Here is a 25,662-nt window from a genome sequence, read left to right as displayed (position 1 = left end):
CAGCGTCCCCGTCAATCAAGCTGCCAGTGGACGCGGAACTGCTCTCCAGGGAAGGAGGCGCCATCTTCCATCACGACCCGAAGTCGCTGAACTTGCAGGCCTGGCTCCTGCAGCGTTAGAGTTTGGAGGATACGACATACCGGCCGACTGCAGAGAGGTTCTTGCAAAGGCCAGGGCGTCCTCAACTCTTAAATGCTACGGACACAAATGGAAGAGGTTCGCTGTCTGGTGCCACGCACAGAAGATTAACCCTATACGGATTACGGCTCCCCAAGTACTGCCGTACCTACTGACGCTGGCCAAAGCTGGACTGGCGCACGCGTCCATCAAGATTCATCTTGCTGCGATCTCCCGATACACCAGAACCACGGGGCGGACGTCTTTGTGGTCTCATCGTCTGGTGAAAGAGTTCATGAAGGGACTGTTCAGATCGTTCCCGCCGGTGAAGGCTCCGGCCCCGGCGTGGGAGCTCAACGTGGTGCTGACCAAGCTCATGGGACCTCCGTTCGAGCCTCTGCACTCGGCTCCGTTGAAGTTCTTGTCGTGGAAAACAGCGTTTCTTGTGGCCATCACCTCCGCACGACGGGTGGGAGAGATCCAGGCCCTTTCCTGCAAGGCCCCGTACTTGACTTTTCACGACACGAGGGTAGTGCTCAGGACGCACCCCTCCTTCATGCCCAAGGTGCCGTCGGACTTCCACCTCAACAAACCTTTGGTGTTGCCTGTTTTCTTCCCGTCGCCTTCGTCGCCGGCTGAAAGGACTTTGCACTCGCTGGATGTGGCTAGAGCACTGAAGTTCTACGTGGACCGCATGAAGGGTTTTCGGAAGACGTCACAACTCTTTGTGAACTTTGGACCTGTCAATCAGGGGAAGGCTCTCTCGAAGGCTTCCATTTCCAGATGGCTCTCCGGCTGTATCATGTACTGTCATCGGTTGGCAAACCGACCCCTGCCTGGCCGTCCGAGAGCCCATTCCACCAGAGCGATCGCAGCTACCACGGCGTTCCTATCTGGTGTGCCCTTGCTGGACATCTGCAGGGCTGCTACGTGGAGGTCGACTCACTCCTTCACGAAATTCTACTGCCTCGATCGGGATTCCAGGGAGGAGTCCAGGGTCGGCCAAGCAGTGCTGCGCAACCTGTTCGCCTAAGGTGAGCCTGGTGAGGAGGTAAGATTTGCTTAATGTTGAGTTTGATGTGATGCCTAATGTTGAGCCTTTGCCACCTCACGTGGTTGTGCATGTGTGTACTGCTATGTATTTTTTATTCATGAGCATGTGAATCCATGCCAGACCCCATGCTGGAGAAGGAACAAGTTACTTACCTGTAACTGTTGTTCTCCAGCATGGTTCTGGCATGGATTCACATGCGAACCCTCCCGCCTACCCCTCTGAGGCTCTTCACTTGGTCATACTGTGCCACTTCACGTGCTACCAAATCTGAAGATGGCTGCCAGAGGCGGGCCGTAGGTAGAGGGCAGTCATTGGCTGTGGTCAGTATGACGCAGAGATCAGTGATTGGTTACTACTACGAAAGACAGATCAGAAACAAAACTGATACTGGTTTTTTCTTTACCGAGGATTCCCAGCCTGACGGGGAATATTCATGAGCATGTGAATCCATGACAGACCCATGCTGGAGAACAACAGTTACAGGTAAGTAACTTGTTCCTTCTCAGATCCTTCAGGCCCTTCAGTTCCAGGACTGGTTGGTATCTCTGGACCTTCAGGACGCTTATTTCCATGTGCCAATCCATCTCAAACACAGGAAATACCTGAGGTTCGCAATTGGCAACTCTCATTATCAATTTCGAGTGCTGCCATTTGGGCTGATCTCCGTCCCGAGGGTCTTCACCAAGTTAATGTCGATAGTGGCTGCAAGTCTAAGGAGGGAAGGGATTCGCGTCTACCCCTACCTAGACAATTGGTTGATCAGAGCTGTATCTTCGGAACAAGCTCAGATCCAGCTAGATCATGTTTGCCACTCCCTTCACAGACTGGGCTTCTCCCTCAATTTAAAGAAGTCACAAATGATACCATCGCAGAGACTCCAGTTCATCGAGCGACCCAGGACACTTTCTTGGGAAAAGCCTCGCCACCAGAGGTGAGGGCTCAAGATATTCTACAGATGGTTACCAAGTTTCAAAATGCCCAACGTATCCCAGCCTTCGACTTTTTGAGGTTGCTAGGCCTCATGGCATCCTGCATTTTCCTAGTGCCAGAGGCTCGCCTGAGAATGAGATCCCTCCAGTGGGCACTGAGAACTCAGTGGTCACAATTCTCAGGGAGAATGACAGATCTTCTTCAGGTTCCCGACAGGGTGGCTCGAGACCTTCAGTGGTGGGCCTGTCAGGAGAACGTTCTGAAAGGAGAGCAGTTTTGGCAACCCTGGCCGGAGATGACAGTAGTCACGGATGCCTCACTCACGGGGTGGGGAGCCCACGCCAACGACTTGACCATCAGCGGTCGTTGGTCTCCATCGGAGTCCAGACTACATATCAACCTGTTAGAGCTGAGGGCCATCAGACTTGCGCTGAAGGCTTTTCTGCCATCTGTACAAGGAAAGAATGCACTGATAATGACGGAAAACACAGTGGCCATGCATTACCTCAACAAAAGAGGAGGCGTAGGATCACTACCTCTGTGCAGAGGCGATGCAGCTCTGGTTTTGGGCAATCCAAGAAGGAATCTCTCTATCGGCAGTTCACCTAGCCGGAGAGAAGAACTTGACAGCGGACGCTCTGAGCAGACAGAGCACTGTCTCCCACGAGTGGGAACTAGCTCAGGAAGTCCTTCAAGAGATCTTCGCCCTTTGGGGAACCCCTCAGGTGGATCTGTTCGCCACCAGTGTCAACAGGAAGTGCGATCTGTTCTGTTCAAGGGAATTTCCCCCGAGAGCAGCTCTGGCAGACGCGTTCATAGTGGACTGGGAGTTTCCGCTTCTGTACGAGTTTCCACCGGTCCCTGTCATTCCTCAAATGATCAGGAGGTTGAGAAGATTCCGGAGAACCATGATCCTAATTGCCCCGGATTGGGCCAGGAGAACGTGGTACCCGGACCTTCTAGACTTGTCCATCTGCCCTCCAATTCGACTTCCACTCAGAGAGAATCTGCTCTCACAGAAGGGAGGTCAGGTTCTCCATCCTGACATCAAAACCCTCAACCTTCACGCTTGGCTTCTGAAAGGCTGAGGTACAAGGATTGGGACCTCCTTGATGATGATATGGAGGTGTTGCTTTCGGCAAGAAGGCCAGCAACAAAATCTTTATACCGCTGCCGTTGGAACAGATTTTGCAGCTGGTGTAGAGAAAAGAATATCGATCCCTTTTCATGTGGTACACCAATGGTTTTGTCCTTCCTACTTTATTTAGCGAATTCAGGCCTTCAAGTTGGCACCATCAAGGGCGATCTCGCAGCGCTATCCATCCTTAAGCGCACTGCGGAAGAACCATCCTATTTCAAGTTACCCTTGGTAATACAGTTTCGAAAGGGGTTAACTAACGTTTATCCCCAAAGACCATTCCAGGTTCCCCTATGGGATTTAAACTTAGTCCTAACTTTCCTGATGGGCACACCTTTCGAACCACTCCACTCTTGTTCGTTAAGATTTCTTACCCTTAAAACTGTTTTATTAATAGCACTTACATCTGCTAGACGGGTGAGCGAGTTACAAGCTCTTTCTTGTAAACCCCCCTCATACAATCTTTCACAAAGACAAAGTTGTTCTGCAAGTGAAGCCTAATTTCCTCCCAAAGGTGGTTTCTGAATTTCATATCACTCAGAAGATTACCCTTCCATCTTTCTATCCTCCTCATCCGGGGAAAGAGGAAGAGAGGTTACAAAGGCTGGACCCAAGAAGGGCTTTAAGTTTTTACATTAGTAGACTGGCTAGGATAAGACAAGCAGACCAGCTGTTTGTAGGCTACGCAGGTCACAAGCTGGGGTTACCGATAACTAAGCAGACCATTTCCAGATGGATCATTTTAGCCATTTTGGAATGTTATAAACTGGCAGGAAAAGAGCCCCCTCAAAATCTTAGGGCTCATTCGACCAGAGGTATTGCAGCTTCATCGGCCCTCAAAAGTGGAGTGCCGGTTAGAGACATAAGTGCGGCTGCCACATGGTCGTCCGTCCATACCTTTACACGGTTTTACAGCTTGGATTCCTCCTCCAGTCAAGAGACTAGGTTTGGAAGGGCAGTATTGCACTCTATTCATCAATAAGAGGAAGCATGAAGTCAGTACTCCCACCTCCAATAACAGAATACTGCTATGGGAGCCTATCTAAGATAAGGAATACGTCGGAGGACACAATCCCTTCGAAGAACAAGTTACTTCTTACCTTGTAACGTTCTTTCGATGGGATGTTCCTTCGACGTATTCCTTATCGACCCTCCCATCCATCCCCACAGTACTACTTCCCTTGTTGTTGCAGCTTACGCTCCTTCAGGGTGATTAGTCTAGTCCAGAAAGAATTATTGTGGGCTACAAAACGGAACTGAGCAACGGACGCTGCCCGTGGCCTTTATAGGCAGGATGATGTCGATACGGCGGCTGTCGAGGGACATCGACTCGGCAGACGTCGACGCGCAGCGCCCTCTAGAGAAAAATTTTTCCGAGGCCAGCAAAGCTGGAAAGAGATATCTAAGATAAGGAATACGTCTGAGGAACATCCCATCGAAAGAACGTTACAAGGTAAGAAGTAATTTGTTCTTTTAGAGGAAAAGTGGAGGATTTACCACCTATAAAATCCACAGAAAATCGCTATGGAGTCCAATGGGCTCCAAAAATGGGAAGTTACCACCACTTGTAATCTTGTGGTAACTACACTGGACTAAGTGGCAGTAGTGGTATTTGAGTTTGGTATTTTAGTGGATTTACCACCGGAATACCCCAAAACCTGTAATGAGGCCTCTGGTCTTTCAATATTGCATGGAACATTTTGTCCATTACTTCAACTTAATCCAATATAGCTTGATTTTGCTTTTGCATGTCCTTGCTCTTACCCACCAAACTGTATCTCCACAACCATCCCGCCACAGTACAATCCTCCACTGAACCACCCTTGCTTACAGGTCAGAATTTATCAAGCAACCGCGCGCAACCAGGGCTCCCCTATTGAAACTAACTTTATGCGCCCTAACAAATGTGGCCCCGATCTACAGCATTCCTTCACTTCCCAGGTTAATGCTTCATAAATCCCATCTGACTTTGTCCAACTCACTGTAAGTTCAAGGATGGGCAGGCGACTAAGGGCCCAGGTGCCACCTCTAGCTAGCAATGTCTGGCCTGAAGGAGATACACTGGGATCACCAGACAACCTCACTTAGTCTCCACACTAAGGCCAGAGACAGTCTCCGAAGCAGTCATGACCCCTTCCCCTTTATGGTCAGCAAATTAACCAGAAAATCTTTCCTGACCATCTTGGCTGCAGGCCTAGAGTACAGGGGTAGTGTTGTTAGCACATTATCCAATTTAAAACACCTGGGGCATGTCTTTGGTGTGCCATGCTCTTGCATCTGTCTTCACTGTGTGCCAAGGGTGGTGCAGGTAGTTTGGGTCTCATGAGGTTGGCAGGCAGGGGGCATGGAAAGCGGATGTGGCGAGCGAGACTAGGATGGAGAAACTTGATCGGATGAGAGAAAGCTGTTGCTTGCACAAATGGTAAATGTGGAGAGGATGGCTGGGATGTTGGAGTGCAGGTGAAGGGAGGAACTCCCTCCTCAATACACTTTTGGGAGCGCTGTTGAGATGGATTTCCATAACCAACCCTGGGGGGAGGATTTTGGAAGGAAGGCCAACCTAGTTAAACAGAGACACCATCAGGTAAGGTAATAGTGTCCAGACTTGGTCTCAGAGGGGTGTGAGTGGTCTAGGCCTACATGAGTCCACACAACACGACTAAGTATTAAGGTTGGACAGCAGAGTCTGAAAATACAATTATTTATTAGACCTTTAGATTACACTCTAAGTAAAAATGTCTAGTCAAATATTGTCAAACCAGTATTATAAAATATTATTTATATATGCATACCCACAATGCCTTGCTGTTGTAGCTCAGAACTGGAGTTGAACCTCCAGCAATGGCTACTAGGTGGTGCTGTGGAATGTGACTTGGCTCAAATGGACTTTCATATATAGAGATGGATATAGATATATCACCTGTAGGAGATTCAATACTACCATGACTCTGCTAACGCACTCTGCATGGGTTAGTTACCTCCTCCTGACTGGCCTGTACCCTTATCTCTGCCTGTGCTCTCAGCTTCTCCCTGTTATGTACTAAATTAAATCATTTCATTAAATCATTAAATCGCCTTGTACCCTCTTACTCCCACTTCTTTTCCTTAACTACAGGACCTTGCATTTAATATTGAAAGTCAAACTTGGGTGTATTTTGCTTTTAACTTTCTCCATTGATTGTAACCTGCTAGCCCAGTGACTATTCCTTACCGCTGTACTTGCACACTCCGCCCTCTGCCTCCTCTCTCCCCACCCATGGCACTCTGTTTCTCCCATCTGCTTCTATCAACTATCCTTCCCTTCTCATTATGTCTGGAACAAAGAAGTTTAAAAAGGATATTTTGGCTTCTAACCCTGGTCTCCCTTTTGCTGATACCTATTCCAGTGCCTCTTCCAGACAGACCCTCACCGACATCCTCTTTGTTGTTCCTTTTCTCCAGATCTATGGACCCTGCATATGATCTGTGCTCTGTCCTGTCTACTCCTCTCCCATTAATGGTGGCACCCGCTGGGAAGTCCTCATGGACTCTTTTGACTCCTCGAGAGTCATAAATGTCTACCTAAATGGCACTGTTATGGTCCAAAGTCCTCAGGCCAATCTCCTCCTCTTCGATATGCGTTTCCCTCTCCTCATCTTCCTCTAATCTCCGGCTGTCCCTTCCTCTCATTTCCTGGCTACTTTGCCCACTCCTCGCTCCTCCTCTGCCCCACTTCAGGCTACCACTACCCCTCCGCAGGGCGTAACTATGATTTGTACCCCCTCCCGGAAAGTCTTTAAGGCTGGCAACCTTCTGCATCTTGCCACTCTCCTCTCGCTCTGCTGTCAAACACTCCCCTGACATCTGGCACCTACTCTAAGAACTGGACCTTGATGTCCTCGGTCTTACTGAGACATGGTTCACAGCCAGCTCTGTCATAGGTTTTGACACTCTCCTCCCTGATGGCTACAAGATCCTCTCCACGCCCAGATCCACTTGTCCCGGAGGTGGTGTAGCCCTGATCTTTCCTGAGTGGATTCCTGCTACTATCAATCCCACTGAGATCTACCCATCTTTCGAATGCCTTGTCTGCAGGCTCTCAATCTCTTCTAGCCACTCTTACTGTTGCTACTCTCTATCGGCCCCCAGGTCAAATCACCTCTTTTCTCTGAGTGCTGACCTCTCCTCCTCCCTCCTGGCCTCAGCCACACAACTCCTCTTCCTCGGTGACCTTAACATCCATCTTGATTCTCCCTGTCCCTCATCTTTGCTCTTTTGCGACCTCTGCAATTCCCTCTCTCTCTCTATCCTTGCCTCTGGCCCAATGCATTCTGCAGGTCACACACTTGATGTCTTGATCTCCTCTGTCCTCCCCCTCTCGATCCCTCTGACCACTCCTCTCTCCTGGAGTGACAATTGCCTCCTCTCCTCTCATCTCTCTCTCTCTCTCCCCCTACCCCCAAGCCAGGCCTACCCCTACACGGCCACCTACCTTCTCAGACATCCAGCCCATGAAGCGCGTGTCAGTTGAGGCTTTCGCTGCAACCTTCTCTCCCCAACCCCCCGCACCCAACCTCCTCTGGCTGACTCACACCCTGACACAGCCCTAGCCCTTCTCTACTACTCTATTTCTGATACTCTTGATGCTCTTGCCCCTGTCAGGAGGATCCGTTTGAAGTCCAAAGCCAAGTGCAATTCCAGGTATGACTCAAACCTAGCTACACTTAAACGTAAGTGTAGGGTGGCTGAGAGGAAATGGAGAGCTTCTTGTTCATCCTCTGACAAACTGGCCCATCACCTGCTCCAAAGGCAACACCGACTCAGTTCTCTCCAAGAGTCCACATTCAAGTCCGTGTCTCTGTGGCATCTAACAACTCGGCAGAACTCTTTAAAATCTGAAAGGAGCTGGCCAACTCTGCTGCAGTCTCTACCCCTCCTGTTGCCTCCCAGGCTCTTTGCCCTTGCCTCTCACTTTATCTCAAAAACCCATGGCATCCTGTCCATCCTCTCCTCCCTTCCCCGCCTCTCCCCTCTCCATCTGTGCTTGCTGACCTTCCCGTCAGTTACCCCCCACTCTTTCTCCTCCTTTCCTCTTTTCTCCCCCGATGAGGTCGCTAGATCGTATCTCTCCAGCTCTGAAATCTCTCCATTGGCTCCCAGTGGATGAAAGGATTAAATTCAAAACCATTTGCATTGTCCACAAGGCTTTCTGGGGTCTGGGTCCAAAATACATTCAGCTATACCTCCGCAAATACCTCCCCTCTCAAGCTCTTTGCTCCTCTACCTCTAACTCACTCCGGGTCAGTCGGTTTTCAAAGAAACTTGCGGAGGGTAGATCTGTCTTTGGCTGGGGCCTCCCTCTGGAACAGCCGCCCTGCCACTCTAAAACCTGAGGAGAACCATCTCCAGTTCCGGCAGCACCTCAAGACCTTCCTCTTGGCTTCTGCCTTTGATCCCCTACCCCCCACCCCGTCTTCTGATCTGTTCTCTCCTGGCACCGCGCACCTGGCCACCCTCTGTCCTCTGGGCCCAGGTTCCTGCTCAACCTGCCACCCTACCCCACTGCCTCCGGGCCACCCCTTGCACTGTGGTCTGTATCTGTGCCCATACAGCCACCCCCCTTTTTCTCTTCCTGCACTTATCTGACCTACCCTGTCTGCTGTTTTATACTCAGCACTTGCCACTTGCTGGCTACACTATCACTTTTGTTGCTTTTTTATTATTTATCTTATTAATTATTCTGTTCTCCTTTTGCATCACACTTTCCACTTCTCCCCCCGCCCCCTTCTCCATGCACTTGCGTGTTCTCAATGTCACTGGGCCTAGTAAGATCATTGTTTTGTTCTCCCCTGTTCCCCTCCCTTGCCTTGTCGCGCTCCGAAACACTTGTGTTTGAGCACGATAGAAATAAAATATCAATTCAATAACTAGTGAAATGCAGGTAAGTACTCAGATGCATTAAAAATAAAAAATACACGTCATCTTTCCTAGCTGTTATAAAATCCAAACCAAAGATGTTTTGGGGTCTTTTGCCCCAAAGTCACCAGTTCCAAAGATACAAATCACAGATAGGTAGAGATTGCCAATGGTAATGATTAAGTCATCAGTCAAAAAGTTGGGTAAAGTTCAGGTAAGTAAATGTACTCCATTCCAGACACTGCAATAAGTCTAGTAAGGGAATCCTTGACCAGGCATCCACCGACTTAAGTCGGGAAAGCGTGAGTTGGGGGCAAGACTTTACATCCATGTAACCCTATGAAGAACAGGGAGGGAGTTTGAAACAGTTGGGTTTGCTCACTCCCTGACCTTCTCCAGAGACCACTGCTGAGGTTCTGGAATTGGTGACACAGCCTTCTGTGCTTGGTGTAGTCGAGGAAGGACCAGGGGTGCAGAAGTCACTATTTGGTGCGGGAGGTTGCGGTGCTTAGGAATCTGTTCTAGACCGCTTCCAGCAGAACAACTAGACAAAGGAAAGATTAAGACTTATGCAGTGCAGTTGGCCTTAGGACACATTTAGGATGGAAAGATGGATTGCAACAGAAATCACCAGTCTGGTAATATTCAATGGACAAACAAAGGAACAGGCCCAGCAAAGCTTCTGTTGAAACAGGAAGGCTGAAAAAGCAGGTGTCGTGTTACACAAGTTGATCCTGTCATTCCAAGAATACACTGGGAATGGCGACAGCTGCAGCAAGGTAACCCAGCAGAGAGCTGGTCACTCCACCGGTCAGTCGAGGGACACCTCCAAAGGCACAGATCCTCTAGCAGTGGTGGAGACTGGTTGTTCCCACCAATCCATGGGTCAAAGCACCAACAAGGGTCTTATTGAGATCATGCAGAGGTGCAGGGCTTCACCAGGACTTGACTGGAGTGGGTGCTGGTCAGCTGTAGGGGTTGTCAATTGTTTGCTCTTCGTAGAGGACTTCACTCCAAGGATGTAAGGATGTATCTCAAGAATGGCTTCAGGAGCCCTCCTTTTATCCAGGACTGGGAGCTTGCCCCCTCCCACCAATGGCAATAATCTGCATCATTCAAACTGGCAGTGGCTATCCAATCATGTATACCACTTGTCACATCTGCCCAGCAACATACCTCTAGTTGCCAGGATGCGTACTGGGATCAAACGGTCCCAGCAACCACATCTATGTTCACACAATTAGACCCTTTTCCTGGGAAAGGGCACTCTATGGCATTTCCTGACCCGAGAAGGCAGCAAGAAGACCAAAGAACATGGGAAAAGTACATGGGGAAAACCTCATGGCATAGCCATCTTGGTGCTAGCCACTCAGAGTAGCCATTTGCGCTAAGTGCAAAACTGCACAAGTAAAAGGGTGCCACAAGCTTGTCCTAGGCACGTTGTAAAAGGAACCAAAAATCCATTACAAAAAATGTTAATCAGACACAGGCCGGTAATTCTGGCAGGATACTGGCAACCCTGCCTTAGTCTCCACCGTGACCACAAAAGTGATGGGTGGAAGGTTTCAAATGAATCTGAACCACTGGCAATTGCTCTGGGCAACCTTCCACACCACTGTTTTTTAGCCCGTCTGCACCATTGCAAAAGGGGTCCAGCTATGTGCAAATCAGTCAGCTGCCGCCACCAATGGTAGCAGCCCAGCCCGAACTGCTTGGCCAGGTCCCCTCTGCACAGAAAACCAAGCAACCCCAGACATGTTTCGTCCTTGTTGGACCTCCTCAGTGAGGTGCACCCTGGTTCCCTATGGCACAGCGAGCAAGGGACCCACGTCTGGGCATACCCTCGCTAACATGGAAAGACAAACTGTGACCACAAAAGTGATGGGTGGAAGGTTTCAAATGAGACCCAATCTACTCACTGATGACGCCCAACAAGGCTGAAACATGTCTGAGGATGCTTGTGGTCTCGTGCAGAAGGGATGTGACCTAGCAGTTCAGGCTGGACTGCCTCTTTTGGGGTAGGACCAAGCCTGATTTGCATATAGTTTTTCCCCTTCTGTAATGGCTTGGCAGACTGAAAAACGATGGTCTGGAGGGTTGCCCAGAGCTTTGCCCGTGGTTATGATTTATTCAAAACCTTCCAGCCATCACCTTTTCGTTTTGCTTTAGTCTCCACCGCCCAGTATCCTAGGATTACAGGGATATTACAGGCAGTGGAGTGATGGTAAGTTCCCATACTCTTACATCCCGTCCCCTTTCCTCCATACTGCATGGGCGTCCCTTCCAAGGGACTGGAGACGGAATCTTCCTTCTTCCCCTTTAAATTTAGAGGCGCACAGAGGGACGGCCCTGGAGCATACACTGCCCTGACGCTGCACTCCGGCGCCACATCTCAGTCCCCTTTTCCACGTCGATGGGAACGGGGTGAATTCGCCAGCGCTCCTGGGTTTGGCTTTGGCCATGTAATTGCACACGCGGATACTTCTTTGTCTTTTTATCGTTCAGGTACTCTGTCCTCAGGCGTCACGCTCCTCTGTGGCGCATGCCGACTTCGACAGGGTTCAGCAGGTGTCCATCCTGCGAGGGGCTCTTCCCGACTAAGGACTCCCACTCCCTAGGGTTCCTTGTCCCTGACCACGGCTGGAAAGCTTGTACCGCGTGCAACACGCTGTCCTCGAGGTCTCTGAAGAACCGACTAGCCAGGTGGAGGGAGCTCTTCCACAGATCGCCTTCAGAGGACCTAAAGGACTTCGTCTATGATTGATCCAAGCCCAAGGTCGGGCCGCTCTTTTCCAGTGCACCCCGCAAGGGACACTCATTCCCAAGGACTCGCCCAGGTCCTGGTACCAGCACAAATACTGAGGCTGTATCAGCTACAAGCTGAGGGGGGTCCGTAGATCTTCCCGGTGACGGTGCTGAGGGACGGGAAAGTTCTTTTACCGGGTCTTCACCCGAGGGGCAACGCCCTAGTACCGACAGCATGTCTGGCGGGGTGCTTTTATGCATTTCTACCGGCAGATCCGCTGAGGGCATAACACCTACCGGGCCTCGGCCCAAGGAACAGGGTAGGCCCCATGATCCACACTCGAGTCCTGGACGGGGCGCGGCCCAGTAAGCCGAGCAACACGACGCAGGCATGTGGGAGGCAAGCCGACAAAATGGCAGCCTCGCCAGAAAATCCAGACATCCGGCTCGACGTCGCTCCAAGGAAGGCGGGTGGAGTACCATGTGTCCAGATGGAACTGGTGTCAACCAGGTATGTGGCCTACGGCTTAACCTTCATTCGCATAAGGCAAGTTCCCGCTGTGTCCATATGGGCAGGGCACGCAACGGCTCCAGCAGCCGCCCACTACCCTGTCAATATCGCCTACCACCAGTCCAGCCTGCAAGGGCAGGTTCTTTGAAAAGTTCCTTGGGCTCATGAAGTCTCCCCAGATGGGAGTCATCCTCGGGGACGCCATCAGGGATTTCCTCCCTTCAATGGCCCCAGCACCTCAGGTCCCAGTACAGGCTCCTCCCATCCCTGTTAAGCCTCAGCAGCCCGCTCCGGCCCCCGAACCGATTGCGCTGGCGGTTCCGTACCAGCCCCCGCTGCAGCCTCTGGCTCCAGTCCCCGCACCTCAGCCCCCAGCTCCTTGCACCCCCCCCCCCCACCTCTGGTGCTGCACCCTCCGGACCCGCAGTTGGACACAGATGAGGAGGACCCCAACACACCATCTTAAGCCAAGGCCTTCCATGGACGTCTGGCAGGGCTGGCAGAGTATTTGGGCCTCCCTCAACTCGAGGTTGAGCAACCAGCAGAGAGGGTCCTCGCAGAAGTCCTCACGCTACGTCCCAATGCCCGGACGGGGATTCCAATGCAGAAGGATGTAGTTGCCTTGGCCAAGAAGGGTTGGCTCAAGCCCCACTCAGCCCAGCCGGTAAATAAACGCCTGAACGCCAAGTACAGGCAGATGGAGGGGGGGGGATACACTCTTGCTATCGGCCCGTCCTCAGTCACACTCCTCGGTGATCGCTGCGGCATCACTGTACTCCAAGCCTGTCGTCCTCAGCGGCGCTGCTAGGCAAAGAGGAGAAAATCTTGGAGGCGTACCGGAAGAAGCTGTATTCCAATATGTCCTTGCACCTGCGTCAAGCCAACGCGGATGCCATGCTGGCAGCAGTTAACCAGAGGCTCTGGCTGGAAATTGCAGATTTAGTCAGAGCTTCCGACGCAAAGCCAATCACGATTCAAGGCGGGATTGCCAGAGGTCAAGATTGTGGCGCAGGACATCATGGAGGCCTCCATGGCCCATATCGACACCTAGGGCTGTGCCACCTGTATTGCCACGGACATGAGAAGAACAGCCTGGCTCTGTGCTACGAAATTCAACCCGGACGTCCAGGAACGCATATTAGATCTTCCGTTCAAAGGGGGTGACCTCTTGCACTCCAATGGACGAAGGAGTTGGACAAAAAGAAAAATGGCTCACAGAACAGCCAAGTCTTTATCGATTCTAACAGTGACCACGCCCAAAATGTACACCCAGTCACAGCAGCCCTCTGAGAAGGGGCGTACGTATGAAGGGTTCTGCAGCTTCCAAGAGCGGAGGTCAAGGCAGCCTGACCTTTCGCTGTCCCAGCACCGGCGCAAACCACAAAAAGGGTGGAGGTGGGGGAGTATGTTTTTTTTTTTTCCAGTCCCCCTCCTCCGCAATAGCCTCAGAGGGAAAGAAGGCATGACGCACCTCTCCGGGTCCACGTGTCTCCGGTGGGTGTCAGACTTGATCTTCATGCACATTTCTGGCACCAGAATTTTGCGGACCCCTGGATCCTCTCAGTAATCTCCACGGGGTACCGCCTCCCTATCCCAGCCTCTCCTCCTTCCTCCACTCCCACAGGTTGGGACAGCAACTCCTTTGGCGGAGATCCGGTCGCTCGTCGAGAGCCAGGCAGTGGAGGAAGTCCCAGCCTCTCAGCGAGGCTTGGGCTTTTACTCTGGGATTTTTTGCCATTCAAAAGAAGAACCAGGTGGGCCTGAGGGTTGTGCCGGACCGTTCCACCCTCAAACTCTCCCTGCCTCTACAAAAATTCAAGAAGGTTACTTCCGCTTTGATAGCGGAGACATTGTGCAAGGGGGACTGGATCTGAAGGATGAGTACCTACACGTCCCGATCTGGCAGCCTCATTGTTCCTTTCTACGATTCAGGATCATAGGCTACCATTTCCAATGCAAGGTGCTTCCTTTCGGCCTCAACTCGGCCCCCAGGGTCTTTACCAGGCTGATGAACACTGTGGCGGCCCTGCTTAGGTTGCAGGGCCACCACATCTACCCCTACCTCGACGTCTGGCTTGTCAGGGCCACATCTCCGGAAGCAGTGCACCATACTACCCACGCACTTATGAACACCGTGCACGAGCTGGGTTTTTCACTCAATTTCAAGAAATCGCAGCTGCAGCCCACGCAGAGACTGAACTTCTTGGTCCTCATTTGGTACAAGTGCTCCGAGAAAGATTTTCCCTCGGAGGACAAGATTACGACCATCAAGGGTGCCACGGCGCACTTCCTCAGCAGAAGTGACTTCGGCTTGGTGGTACCATCACCTACTGGATCTCATGGCAGCCGTCCCCTTGGCAGTCCCCCACACAAGACTCCGGATAAGGAGGATACAGCTGCACTTTGCAGCATCTTGGAACCAGGAACAGGGCCATCAGTCGGAGATGAACGTTGCTCCGTCGCTTCACCCAGACCTCACATGGTGGTCCAGGGACTGCAACCTGCGGACGGGCAAGCCCTTCCGACAGCCTACTCCACAAGTCACGATCACCACGGACGCCTCTCTCAAGGGTTGGAGGGCCACTCTGGACAACCACTGCGTCCATGGCACCTGGACCCGGCAAGAGCAGGAGTACCACATCAATTGGCTGGAATTGAAGGCCATCTGGCTGGCGCTCGGAGCCTTCCTTCCGGTTATCGGGGGCAAGGCAGGATAGCTCAGCGGCAACAGGCTCGCCTTGGAAGTAACACGACATGGCGCAACATGGGTTTGATTCCCCAGGTCCGCGCTTAGAAACCTCTGGGTACTAAACGCGTTATAAATAACCTATCAATCAAGGTCGTCCTCAGACTACTCGACCAGCATGTTCTATGTCAACAAGCAGGGAGGTACCATATTCCTCCACCCCTCCCCACCCCAACTGTGCAGGCTGGAAGTCCGCATGTGGTGGTAGGCCCTGGAAAATATCTGCCTTACGGTGGTCCATCTGCCAGGGGGATCCAACCTGGAGGCAGACGGGCTCAGCAGACTGGGAGCAGACAACTACGAGTGGCAGTTGAACGACCTAGTCCTGCAGGAGATATTTCACAAATGGGGTCACCCTCAGGTGGACCTCTTTGCCCCCCGGGGCAACAGAAAGTGCATCTGTTTGCCTCCTGGCAGGGTCGGGGCTCGTGCTCCCTGGGCAACGCCTTTCAGATCAGGTAGGATGGAGGACAGCATACGCCTTTCCGCCCACTCCCCTGATTCACAGGGTGATATGCAAGATCAAGGAGTCTTGCCTCCTCAGCATCATCCTAATTGCTCCATGGTGGCCAGCCAGGCTATGATTTTCGGAGCTGCTCAGCCTCTTGGAGAGGCCCCCCATCCACCTGCCTACGGGCCCAGCACATCTTCTGGCACAGCAGGGGTGGGGGGGGGGGGCAGGGTCATCCACCGCGCACTAGAGAAACTAGCCTTCACAGCGTGGTTCCTGAACAGGTCACACTAGGACATCTCAGCCTCTCTCAGGCTAATCTAGAGATCATACAAAAAATTGACCTAGGCAATTAGGGCTAGAGAGATCTGCTATGTATTCGATATACAGTTTTTATCTTGCAAAGTTTTGGTTTTTATTTTCACAAAGCAATTTCAATACTGTTCGTTCATAGAGCACATAAATTCATATATATTCAACATCTTCTCATTCATCTCAATATCCATACACTATCATTCCACACAACAAATGATCAATTTTTACAAAAGACAGCAGGTAGTTGCACCTGAACATAAATAGAGCACCTCAATGTACATTGTTACACCTATAACAATTCTTTGTGTGTAGTTCGTAAAATAGCATAGCGGCTTATTCACAGGATCTACATATGTTTTGGTCGTAATATTGCTGCTTTTTTCCAATTGGCCCGATGTTCATCGACCTTCAGGATCAAGGTAGACTTAAGCTGTGGTCTAGCCTAATGGAAGTAGGTGAAAGATGTCTTCCAGTACAAATCTACAAAGTCAGACAAGCAGTAACATCACATTACTCTCTAGCCTCTCATTTTATAGCGACACAAACTACTTGTGTTTATACATCACAAATGATTATACTGGTTGACACTCTCCTCCAACATCCATTGATGGGGGTAGTGTCACTGGCGGAGCTCATCCTTCATGCTTCTAATGTGCATAGTCAAAGAAGCTTGAAACCCAAAGGGCGAACAGAGATGAGAGGTTCAACTCTGGGTGACCACAAAGGAATTAATATGTAGGAAGAAGAGAGGAACCATTTGCCATTTGGTGACTCCACTTTATGAAATCAGTAAGTGATTTCTACGTTATGGACTAAAGGTGATTTATTAACTAATATCTCTAAGAAATAAGGAGAACGGTGCTCATTTTGTGCCTGTGTTCTCCCTTTGGGTTTCAGGCTTCTTTGACTATGCACATTAGAATTAGAAGCATGAAGCCTGATTAACTGTCTACATTACACCCGATAATTCTTCACTAGCAAAGAAATTGTAATTGCACTTTTCACACAAGCTAGGAAAGGTCATTCTTTCGTGTTGCAGAGAGCTGCAGGAATTTTTGCATTGCAAAGTTCATGCAGTGAACACTTGCTCATACCATTGGGCAACCCTGTGGTCCTGGAAGGATTTTCCGGCCTCTATTACAAACGGAGTGCTCAAGACTGGCAACACCAAACCTGCTCCCTGTGGCTCACCCGTTATTCAGAACCTAGTGGAAAGAAACTCTAGAACAGCTAACTCAGCCAGACAAGTTGTGTGGGTTGTTGGAGCTGGAGACAGAATTTTGATGATGGTTGGTGACTTCCCCGAGCAGCTCATCTGATGTTGGGAGGGGAAAGAGCTCAACCAACCTGAGGAGGAGGAGGAGGGAGGGGAGACTGGGCCAATAGTGAGACCAGGGTTGCTCCACCAGACCAGGTTGGTCCATGGCAATTCAGAGGCAGAGTGGGAAGCATGAGTCTGTAGTTGCACCAGGGAGATTCTCCCAGAAGGGTGAAGGGGGTAGGAGTAACCCCCAGTCAAGAGGTGAACAGTTCAGCAGCAAAGCATTTGCAGAAATGCTGCTCAATTCTCAACTGCGGGTGAAGAATCCCAGACACAGCTGCACCTTGGCCTTGGATGGCCCTTGCTGCAGAACATAAGAGGGATCCACCAGGGCCTCATTGGACTAAGGCCATTGAGCCTCGAGTGAAGGGGAAACTAACTTTGTTTTGTTTATTTTGTTATAGACCCCCACACCGGTTTGAAGAGCTGGCTTTCTTTGCTTTTGTTTTCTCCATTTCGCTTTCTAGGTGATGCCTGCAAGTGGAGAACCCCTAGGAGCATGCCTCAACACCTCATTTGGCATCTTGCTTCTCAATCGCCTTACTAACCCCTCCAACCCACCAGGGACCTACACAATTTCAGAATATGTGCTATACAAGACCCCATTAAATTGTCAATCCATCACCTTGGTTACATGTAATTGTTTACTGAAGTTTACACATTTGTGTATATAGCCACCAATTGAGTTAAAAAAAAATAGATATACCTTTTTGACTAAGATTGATATGTTTTTAATACATCTATTTCAAACTATGTATTTGCCTAGTAATGGAATATTGTTTAATTTTACAGAAAGAATGGAGGGAAGACCGAAATGGAGAATTTAAAAGAAAAGTTGCACGTTGTGTAAGAAAAAGTCAAGAGTCTGCTTTTGAGTGACGTTAGTTGAGGTATTAGCTTCACTTTTTCAGGGTAAGGAATGCATTTGCACTTAAATGTACAGCAATAGGTTTTATCTGGTTTCTGTTTTTCTGGAACTGTTATGTGGCACAAATACGCTTGTTGATCTCGTTTTACAATGCATACAGTGTTGCATGATTTTGAGGTGTAGGGAAAGCAATTTGCACTTGGCTTATTGCCATCTGCGCAATCCAAGCATGGAATCAAAGTTTTAACCCTGACAGTGAGGGGTTAGTTACTAGTAAGGTATTGAGCGTGGCCCTAGCTTTGGGAAGAGAACAGTGATGAAAGTTAAGAAAAGGGGAACTAAATGGGGAGGGCAGGCAATTGGCAGCAAGGGATCTACAAACAACAAGGGAAGGAAACTTTGGAGAGCAAATCTGAGTCTCTGGTACGGTGGGGGAGTGAAGGGTATGTGGGGCCTTTACTTGAAGATTAAAGTCTTGCGCTCCAGAGTCTTGGGCCATAGAGGGAGAAGGCCTGCCTTCCTACAACAGTCAAAGTCTGCATATGTCCTTACTTGGAATGGATTGTCCTCCCATGTATTCCTCATCTTTGACATGTAATGTCCAGCTTCAGCTGCTTTGGAAAATGGTTTTTGGCAGAGGGTGCTGTGCATTGATGGCGTCGAGCCGATGTCCCTCGAAGGCCTCTTGTCGAGGGTGATGTCATTGATGGGCATATGTAGCTTGCGCAGCGCCCGCTGGCTTCAGTTCTGTTTTTCTGCTTTTTTTCTGCATTAGCAAATATGTCTGTTTCCATAAACGCCAAAGACCGGCTTTAAAAAATGCAGAGATTGTGGCTCCAAAAGGTCACTAAATGACCCGCTGAGATCTGCCTGTGGTGCTTTCAGGAGAGCCACGATACTACTGAGTGTTCCAAGTGTCAGTCGGTGACCGGAAAAGCCTTGAGGGAATGGAAGGAGAAACTCAAGGTATGAAAAATCCCCAAAAAGTCACCCTTCTGTACCGCTAGGCCTTCGACCGACGAGTCGAGGGAAGCCTTTCCTCTGAGGAAGAAGGTGAAGGCATGCGTCCCCAACCAGCACGATCCTCCCCGCAATGAGAGACAATAAAGGACTCTCCCAAATCGGGAATAAAGCCAGGACAGAGTGCGGGTGAGCTTAAATGGGAGTTTATCAATTAGAATAGGGCATGCAAAGGACTCTGCAAAACTCCGAGAGCGCTCTGCCTGACAATAGCAAAGGCAGGCGTATATATTTACAAAAAACGTCATAAGAACCTACACACTATAGGGGGCACAAGTTCAATGGGATTGGGTGGCGACGACTAACTATAGGTGCTGCTGCGATGTGGTTGGCTTTGGCTGGAAGACGTCACTGGTCAGCCTCGCGGGTTGGGCTGGGCCTGGCAGGTTGGCTGGGTTCATCCGGGCGGTGTTGTTGTGCCATCGTGGCCAGTGTCAGAGATGAATGTCCTTTCCTGACTTATTTGCCCTGGGCCATGCACACCGCAGTCATTCAGTCATTGCAATATTATCTTCTTTAGTAAATCTTCCAATAGGTTATTCTACAGGTTAATGCAACACAGGAGGAATGTACCTTGTGAGGGGTCTGGAGGTAATACGTCAGGACATGGTTACCAGTGTCCTGTTGACCGGGGCTATAGGTCGAGGGGCTAGGCTTCAGGGCCTGGGACGGGCGGTACAGGTCTTTCTGCCTTGTTAGAAGTTGTTATGGATGTTCCGCTGTGTGTTGTCAAAGTGTTGGGTGTCCTGATTACACAGGGCCATAAGTCTAAGATGGTCTGGTGGGCTATGGGGTTTACGAGGGGGCGCCGTTAGAAGTGTGTGTTCAGGCAGAGGTTTACTGCTGTGCTGTAAATAGTGCAGGTGGCGGGCCGTGGCCTTGGGTGCTGCAGAGGGGGCTACACATCTTTGAAGCGGCTCCAGTCTGGTTGGGGGAGGTGGAGTAGCGCAGCGCGGGCCTCTGCTCTCATGTCTTGGCAGCCTTCGCAGGGTGGGAGGGGGGAACGGCCTTGCATGCATTTCACAAAGGTATCTCCCTCGTGTGTTGCCGATTTTAGGTAAAAACATCACAAACATTTGAACACTCTATAATACTTATTCAAATCATTTTGAAACATGCATTTAAACTTTGCTGGATGTGTTTCGATTATACCCAGTCTGAGCACCTTATTCATACACTGTCTTACAACTACAGTAATTAGTTATATGCATATACATTTGCAGTGAGTGAGGTAGTTCTAGGGTTGGTGGAGTACATAGAAAGTAACCCGCCACTGTACGTGGCGGAGATGGCACATGAGGAGCCTAGACATACACGTGTGACGAGTGCATTTTCGCACACTCTTCACATGTGTCATGGGTATGGTTACATTCGTTTTCTTGTGTACTCTAGCAGCATCAGTTTAGTTGTGGTGCGGGACTGCGTGGCGTGGGGCTTTCAGTGGTACTTATGAAGAATAATCCCCCGCAAATGCTTTCAACATTTGTACACCCCTGCAGGGGTGTAGGTCCTTCACGGCTGGTGTCATGTACGATAATTACACAATTTCACAGATTTCTTTAGTAAGAGTGGTTGTATGGAGAGGATACATGTGTTAAAAGTGGTTTCGTACATTCATATTTAGGTACCTGTCTGCTTTCAGCAGATGACCATTCTACAGGTTTTCCCATCGCCCAGGCCTTGCTGACCGGGTCATCGTGGAAGCAGTGATACACTGCGGAAGGTGGACTGTTACAATGTTAATGTATTACACTAGATCATGCCCGTCTTGTTCGTGGGAACGTGCTTGCAGCGGATCTACCATGGTGCTGCGGAGACAGGGAGGACTGAAACTATCTGAAGGTGGGGGCCGTGCTGCAGCGCGCTGAGCTCACACCATCTTTAGCAGACAGAAAAAATGGTTTCTGAGGCCTAGCTAAATTTAATACGTGCGGGCAATGTCTTCAGCAGGTGAGCCATCCACCACCTGGGCCCTGGTGGTCGGAGGGAACGCCCGATGAGCCATGGCCCTCACCCGGGGTGGAGATGTAGGCAAGGGGGGGGTCTTTTGGACCACTCCTCCCCTACATTTCCCCCCTTTCGTTACTTAAGTAACGAATACTTTAACTCCTCCAACCTTCTACACTCCGCTTCGTCCATCACTGCCTCATCCGATGCAGGTGTGCCTTTTATGGGCATCCATGCTCTGCACACCCCCCGTAAGCTTTCCCCTCTTCTGGCATATTCATCTGGGGTACAAGTCAGGTAGATACATCTGCCATCTCCCGCCAAGTCTACCCACACCTCCTGGTACCATTCTAATACACGGGGCTCTCTAATGGTGGTGTGCCATGCTTTATCTATGATATCTTTGTCGTGATAGATAGGCACTAGCTGATATCTTGGTGTGTCATCTGTTCCTGTTTGGACCTGTACTTCAACTCTTTGGGTAACAATACTTTGGGTGTACCTGAAGCGTGAGGGATGAGGGAGCAGACATAACAGCTCTCGTTTGTTGTTTGTTTAGCTGTGGCACTCATATCTGCATACCACTTATTTGTTTGGTGGGGGTGTCGTGGGTCTTCCATCTTATCTAGACCTAACCCATAGTACTCATCATACTTCCTCCTCCCTGCTTCCCTCTTTCGTCTGTTGTTCTTGTTCCTCATGTACTTCCCAACTTCCTGAGCGAAGGATAAAATAGACCCCCCTTTCTCATTCCCGCCCCCCGCGGCCCATTCATCGTATAAAATTTTGTGTGCTGCTATCATTTTCTCCTTTTCGTCCCTGAGTTTATCTTGCAGGTTGTTTTTTAAGACGGGGGCAGGTTGACTGGTGGGGGTGTCATACAACCACGATATTGCAGATGGATTTCGGTCATTTAAGCTGCGAGCATTATACCTATACATCACTGGTGGAGACACTGTGTTGTTTTGCATTCCACCCTGTGGCTCTTTCTTTCCTGATATGACAGCATTGGGTGGTGTGGTGTGATAACCCCATACAAGTTTAGTTCCATCCCATACCAGAAAATCACCTTCTCTCGTATTGACACTTGTAGTTACATTGGTCCCAGTGGTGCTGTTGATCCCAGTGCTGTTAATCCCTCCCCCCTCTTTCATCTCGATAGAGATGAACGCAACAAACCAATATGTAACCAGGCCAAACAGCATAAAAAACGTCGTAATGCACACAGATAATCCGCACTCATACGAATATCTACATCTCTCATTTAATAATTCTCTCATTCCGCTAATTCTATCAGTTGCAGGCTGCCTGTTAGATGCCATGGTAGTTCCTGTTTGAGATACAAAAGTGCATTAAGTGCATGTATGTAAACAGTTTGTTGGCACCATTAGGGCTGTTATATGTTGACGGGAAATGGAAGCGGGTAGGGTTGTAGGGAGGGGAATTCACAGACAAGGGTGTTAACAAGTTATAATTTGATCATTTCATCCATCACATAATATGATAAAACACAACAAAAAACAAATGGATAAGAGAATGCAACAATACTTCATCAGTCATTTTCCCATTCGTGTTCATTGCTGACGCACACACACAAGTCGATGTTCAGACAATTGGTTCAGTTAAATTGGTTGCTGTTGTCTGTGCCTCCTCATCTGCCTCCTCTTGCACATTATTATAAGCTCTTCGCACATCTGTCAAGTGTATCCAGTACCGCAAGCCCTTCACTTTTACAGCTGTGGGCGTGCAGAACACTACCTCGTATGGGCCGTGGAATCGTGGTGCATTCCATCGACGCACAAAACTCCTGACATATATTAGTTCGCCTGGCATTAGCTGTAGCTGCTGCTCAGGTTCTGTGACAGACCCTGTTATGTTTCCCTCCTCTCTAGTGAAGGGTGGGGAGAGCTGCCGTGATATTACGCGCGCTGCCCTTGTTAGTTTTTTCAAATAGTAAGTGAATTCCTCTCCTAATATCGCGGCGCTTCGGTGTGCATCTGAGTGTTCGCGCAGCTGGAAGTGTGCTGTGTGCATTCGTCTCCCAGTCACGATTTCGTGCGGGGACAAATGGTGATCTTTACTTGGCTGATTTCTCAATTCAAATAGCGCAAGGGGCAGACAGTAGATCCAGTTCTTTTTCAATGAAAAGCAGAGTTTTGATAGCCTGCCCTTTAGCAGTCCGTTCATCTTTTCCACCACGCCATTACTTTGAGGATGATAAATCGAACACAATTTGTGTTTTATTCCCAATAATGTGGTTACTTCCTTGAAAAGTTCATTTACAAAATGAGTCCCATTGTCTGAGCGAATCACGTCACAAATTCCCCAGCGCGGGAATATTTCCCTCACTAGGAACTTGGCAGCGCTTTTGGCATCAGGCCGTGCACATGGTCCAGCTTCCACCCACCTTGAGAATGGGCACACAACCACGATCATGTACCGTGCGCCATTACACCTTTCCCCCATGTCTGCGTAATCTATATGCAGTTCTCTGAATGGGCCAGTGGGTTTAGGAATTGTTCCCCGGAGTGTGCGTAGTGTCATTCCTGAATTGTAGATCTGACATGTTGTGCATTCCATTGCTAATCGAGATACGTGTTCCTGGAGACAGGGCACGAACCAATCTTCCTGTATTTCTGCTGCAATGTGCTGTTTGGTATTATGTGCGGCGAAGTGTAGTTGTTGAAACGCAATTTCTAGTAACTGGATGGGCATCACCACTTTTCCTGAGTTATTTTGCCGCCATAGCAAGTCTGTTCCCGACCTGCTGCACCCTCGTTTCGTCCACATCAATTTTTCGTCTGCGCTAGCGCCTTCCTGCAATTCTAGTATTTGTGATATGGGCATCATGTTGTACCCTTCTGGGGGCTCTTCGTTTCTCTTATGCTGAAGCATGTACTCACCTGCGTCATATTTTATTACCACAGGTTGTACTCCGTGCAACAGCCCTACATACGAGCCTCATGTCGTCATCAAAAAATGACGGCGGTGCTCCTACCACTGCCATCAATTGGACGGGGGTTTCCCTGGCTTGAATCAAAATGTCACAGGGTATCGCTATTTCCATTACTATCTCACCATCCCCTTCTGTGTCTGAAAAGAGATCCTCATCTGTTAACTCCCGTAGGGCGATGTTGGCGTTTGTACACAGCACTGTGCGCCACTCACATCCTTCCCTGTCCACTCCAATCACAGCGATCCTTTTCGCTGATACCTGTACAGCGTGCAAGTCCAATGATACCACTAATCCTGGTGCTGCGTTGGGGCACACTATGGGGCGGAAGAGGAACTCCGCTGGAATCCTCCAGTCCATTCTTCTTAGCTCTGGGATTATGAGGGCTAAAGTTTTTAGCCCTTTGATAAACATTTCCTCATTTTGTGGCAGCCCTCGTATTTCCTGTGTGGTTGTGTAGGCTTGCACTACCAACATCGCACGCAAGGGGCATATCCCGGGAGTAGAACACACTATTCCCCTCTCGGTAAATGATATCATGTTAAGTTTACTCAGGAGATCCCTCCCTAACAAGTTTATTGGGGAATGCTCGTAATACAGTAAGGGTGCCTTCACAGTTTTACCCCCCACTGTTACATCCAAAGCTTCGGTGTAAGGAACTTCAATTACAGCCCCAGAGAACCCCTGCGTCTCTAACTTCCGGTTAGATAACGGGAACCGGCCCTCTCTGATACATGATTTCTCCGCTCCCGAATCAACCATGAATATGAACTTCTTGTCTCCTATCTGCGCCCCTACCAATGGTTCCTCTGCTGCATTGTAGGTGGTAGATAGAACTGGACACACAAGTGTTCTCTGTGGGCTGTCCTATGCGGGGTGTCTCATCGCCCCCCCCCTCATTAAAGACACTTCCTGACACCACTGACATGCCGTTGTAAGGTGCTGGTGCAGGGGCCCCGTTTGCTGTTGTCGCGAAAGGGTTACCTGGCGTGTATTGCATACGGTCATTGTTTTGTGGGTGGTTCTGTGTTCTATACTGGTGTCCCTGTTGCTGGCCGGCATTACCTTGGCCTGGGTTTCTTAGTTGCTGTTGTCCCATTGGGAGACCATATGAACTTCCCGGATGGGGATGGCCATATTGTTCTACCTCCTGGAACCCGTTGTTGGGTCTGCTCCTGCACTCTCTAGAGTAATGCCCCCATCTCCCGCAGTTCCAGCAACTTCCTTGCGCTCCTCTAGGACCTTGCCATCCATTTCCTCCCATTCCCCCGTACCCTGATCCACCTCCTCTTCGGCCCCTGTACCCACCTCGTCCCCCTCGAGGGGTCCACTCTTGCCACTGCGGACCTCCGCCTTGCTCCTGCTCATTCCACTGCCGCTGTCCTATTCCTGCCCAATTAGTTGCCACCCTTCCTTGTAGTGCTATCAGCCCCTCCTTCTCATCGTCTCCCTCCCTGTTGTGTGGGAGTGCGGCTACTGCCGCTGCAACCTTCACCAACTTTGTCTGTACTAACTTCGCCTCGTCTGCCAATCTTTTCTGCGCCACCTCCTTCTCCCTCTCCTTGATTCGTTTACAATGGTGTACTATTATGCTCTGAATCTCTGGCCATCCCTTTGCTTCAATACCTGCTATCTTGTCGAGCGCCTTCTG

At 49.9% G+C, this 25,662-nt stretch overlaps 1 protein-coding gene across 3 annotated transcripts in view; it reads left to right on the top strand.

Moving 5' to 3' along the window:
- The window catches only part of UBE2G1 (ubiquitin conjugating enzyme E2 G1), a 506,298-nt gene that overhangs the window by 389,951 nt on the left and 90,685 nt on the right, over nt 1-25,662 (top strand). For 2 of the 3 annotated variants that reach the window (XM_069614725.1, XM_069614727.1), the window contains one exon: nt 18,016-18,135. In XM_069614725.1, the coding sequence (XP_069470826.1) occupies nt 18,016-18,102 (87 nt within the window). In that variant the 3' untranslated portion in view covers nt 18,103-18,135. The remainder of the gene's footprint in view (nt 1-18,015; nt 18,136-25,662) is intronic. The other variant, XM_069614726.1, reaches the window with a different exon arrangement.

This window comes from Ambystoma mexicanum, chromosome 9 (genome assembly GCF_040938575.1).
Source record: "Ambystoma mexicanum isolate Mex_15411 chromosome 9, UKY_AmexF1_1, whole genome shotgun sequence".
In the NCBI taxonomy this organism is placed as follows: domain Eukaryota; kingdom Metazoa; phylum Chordata; class Amphibia; order Caudata; family Ambystomatidae; genus Ambystoma; species Ambystoma mexicanum.
The sequence above is the reverse complement of the archived record's forward strand: the minus strand, read 5'-3'. Positions and strand labels throughout refer to the sequence as shown.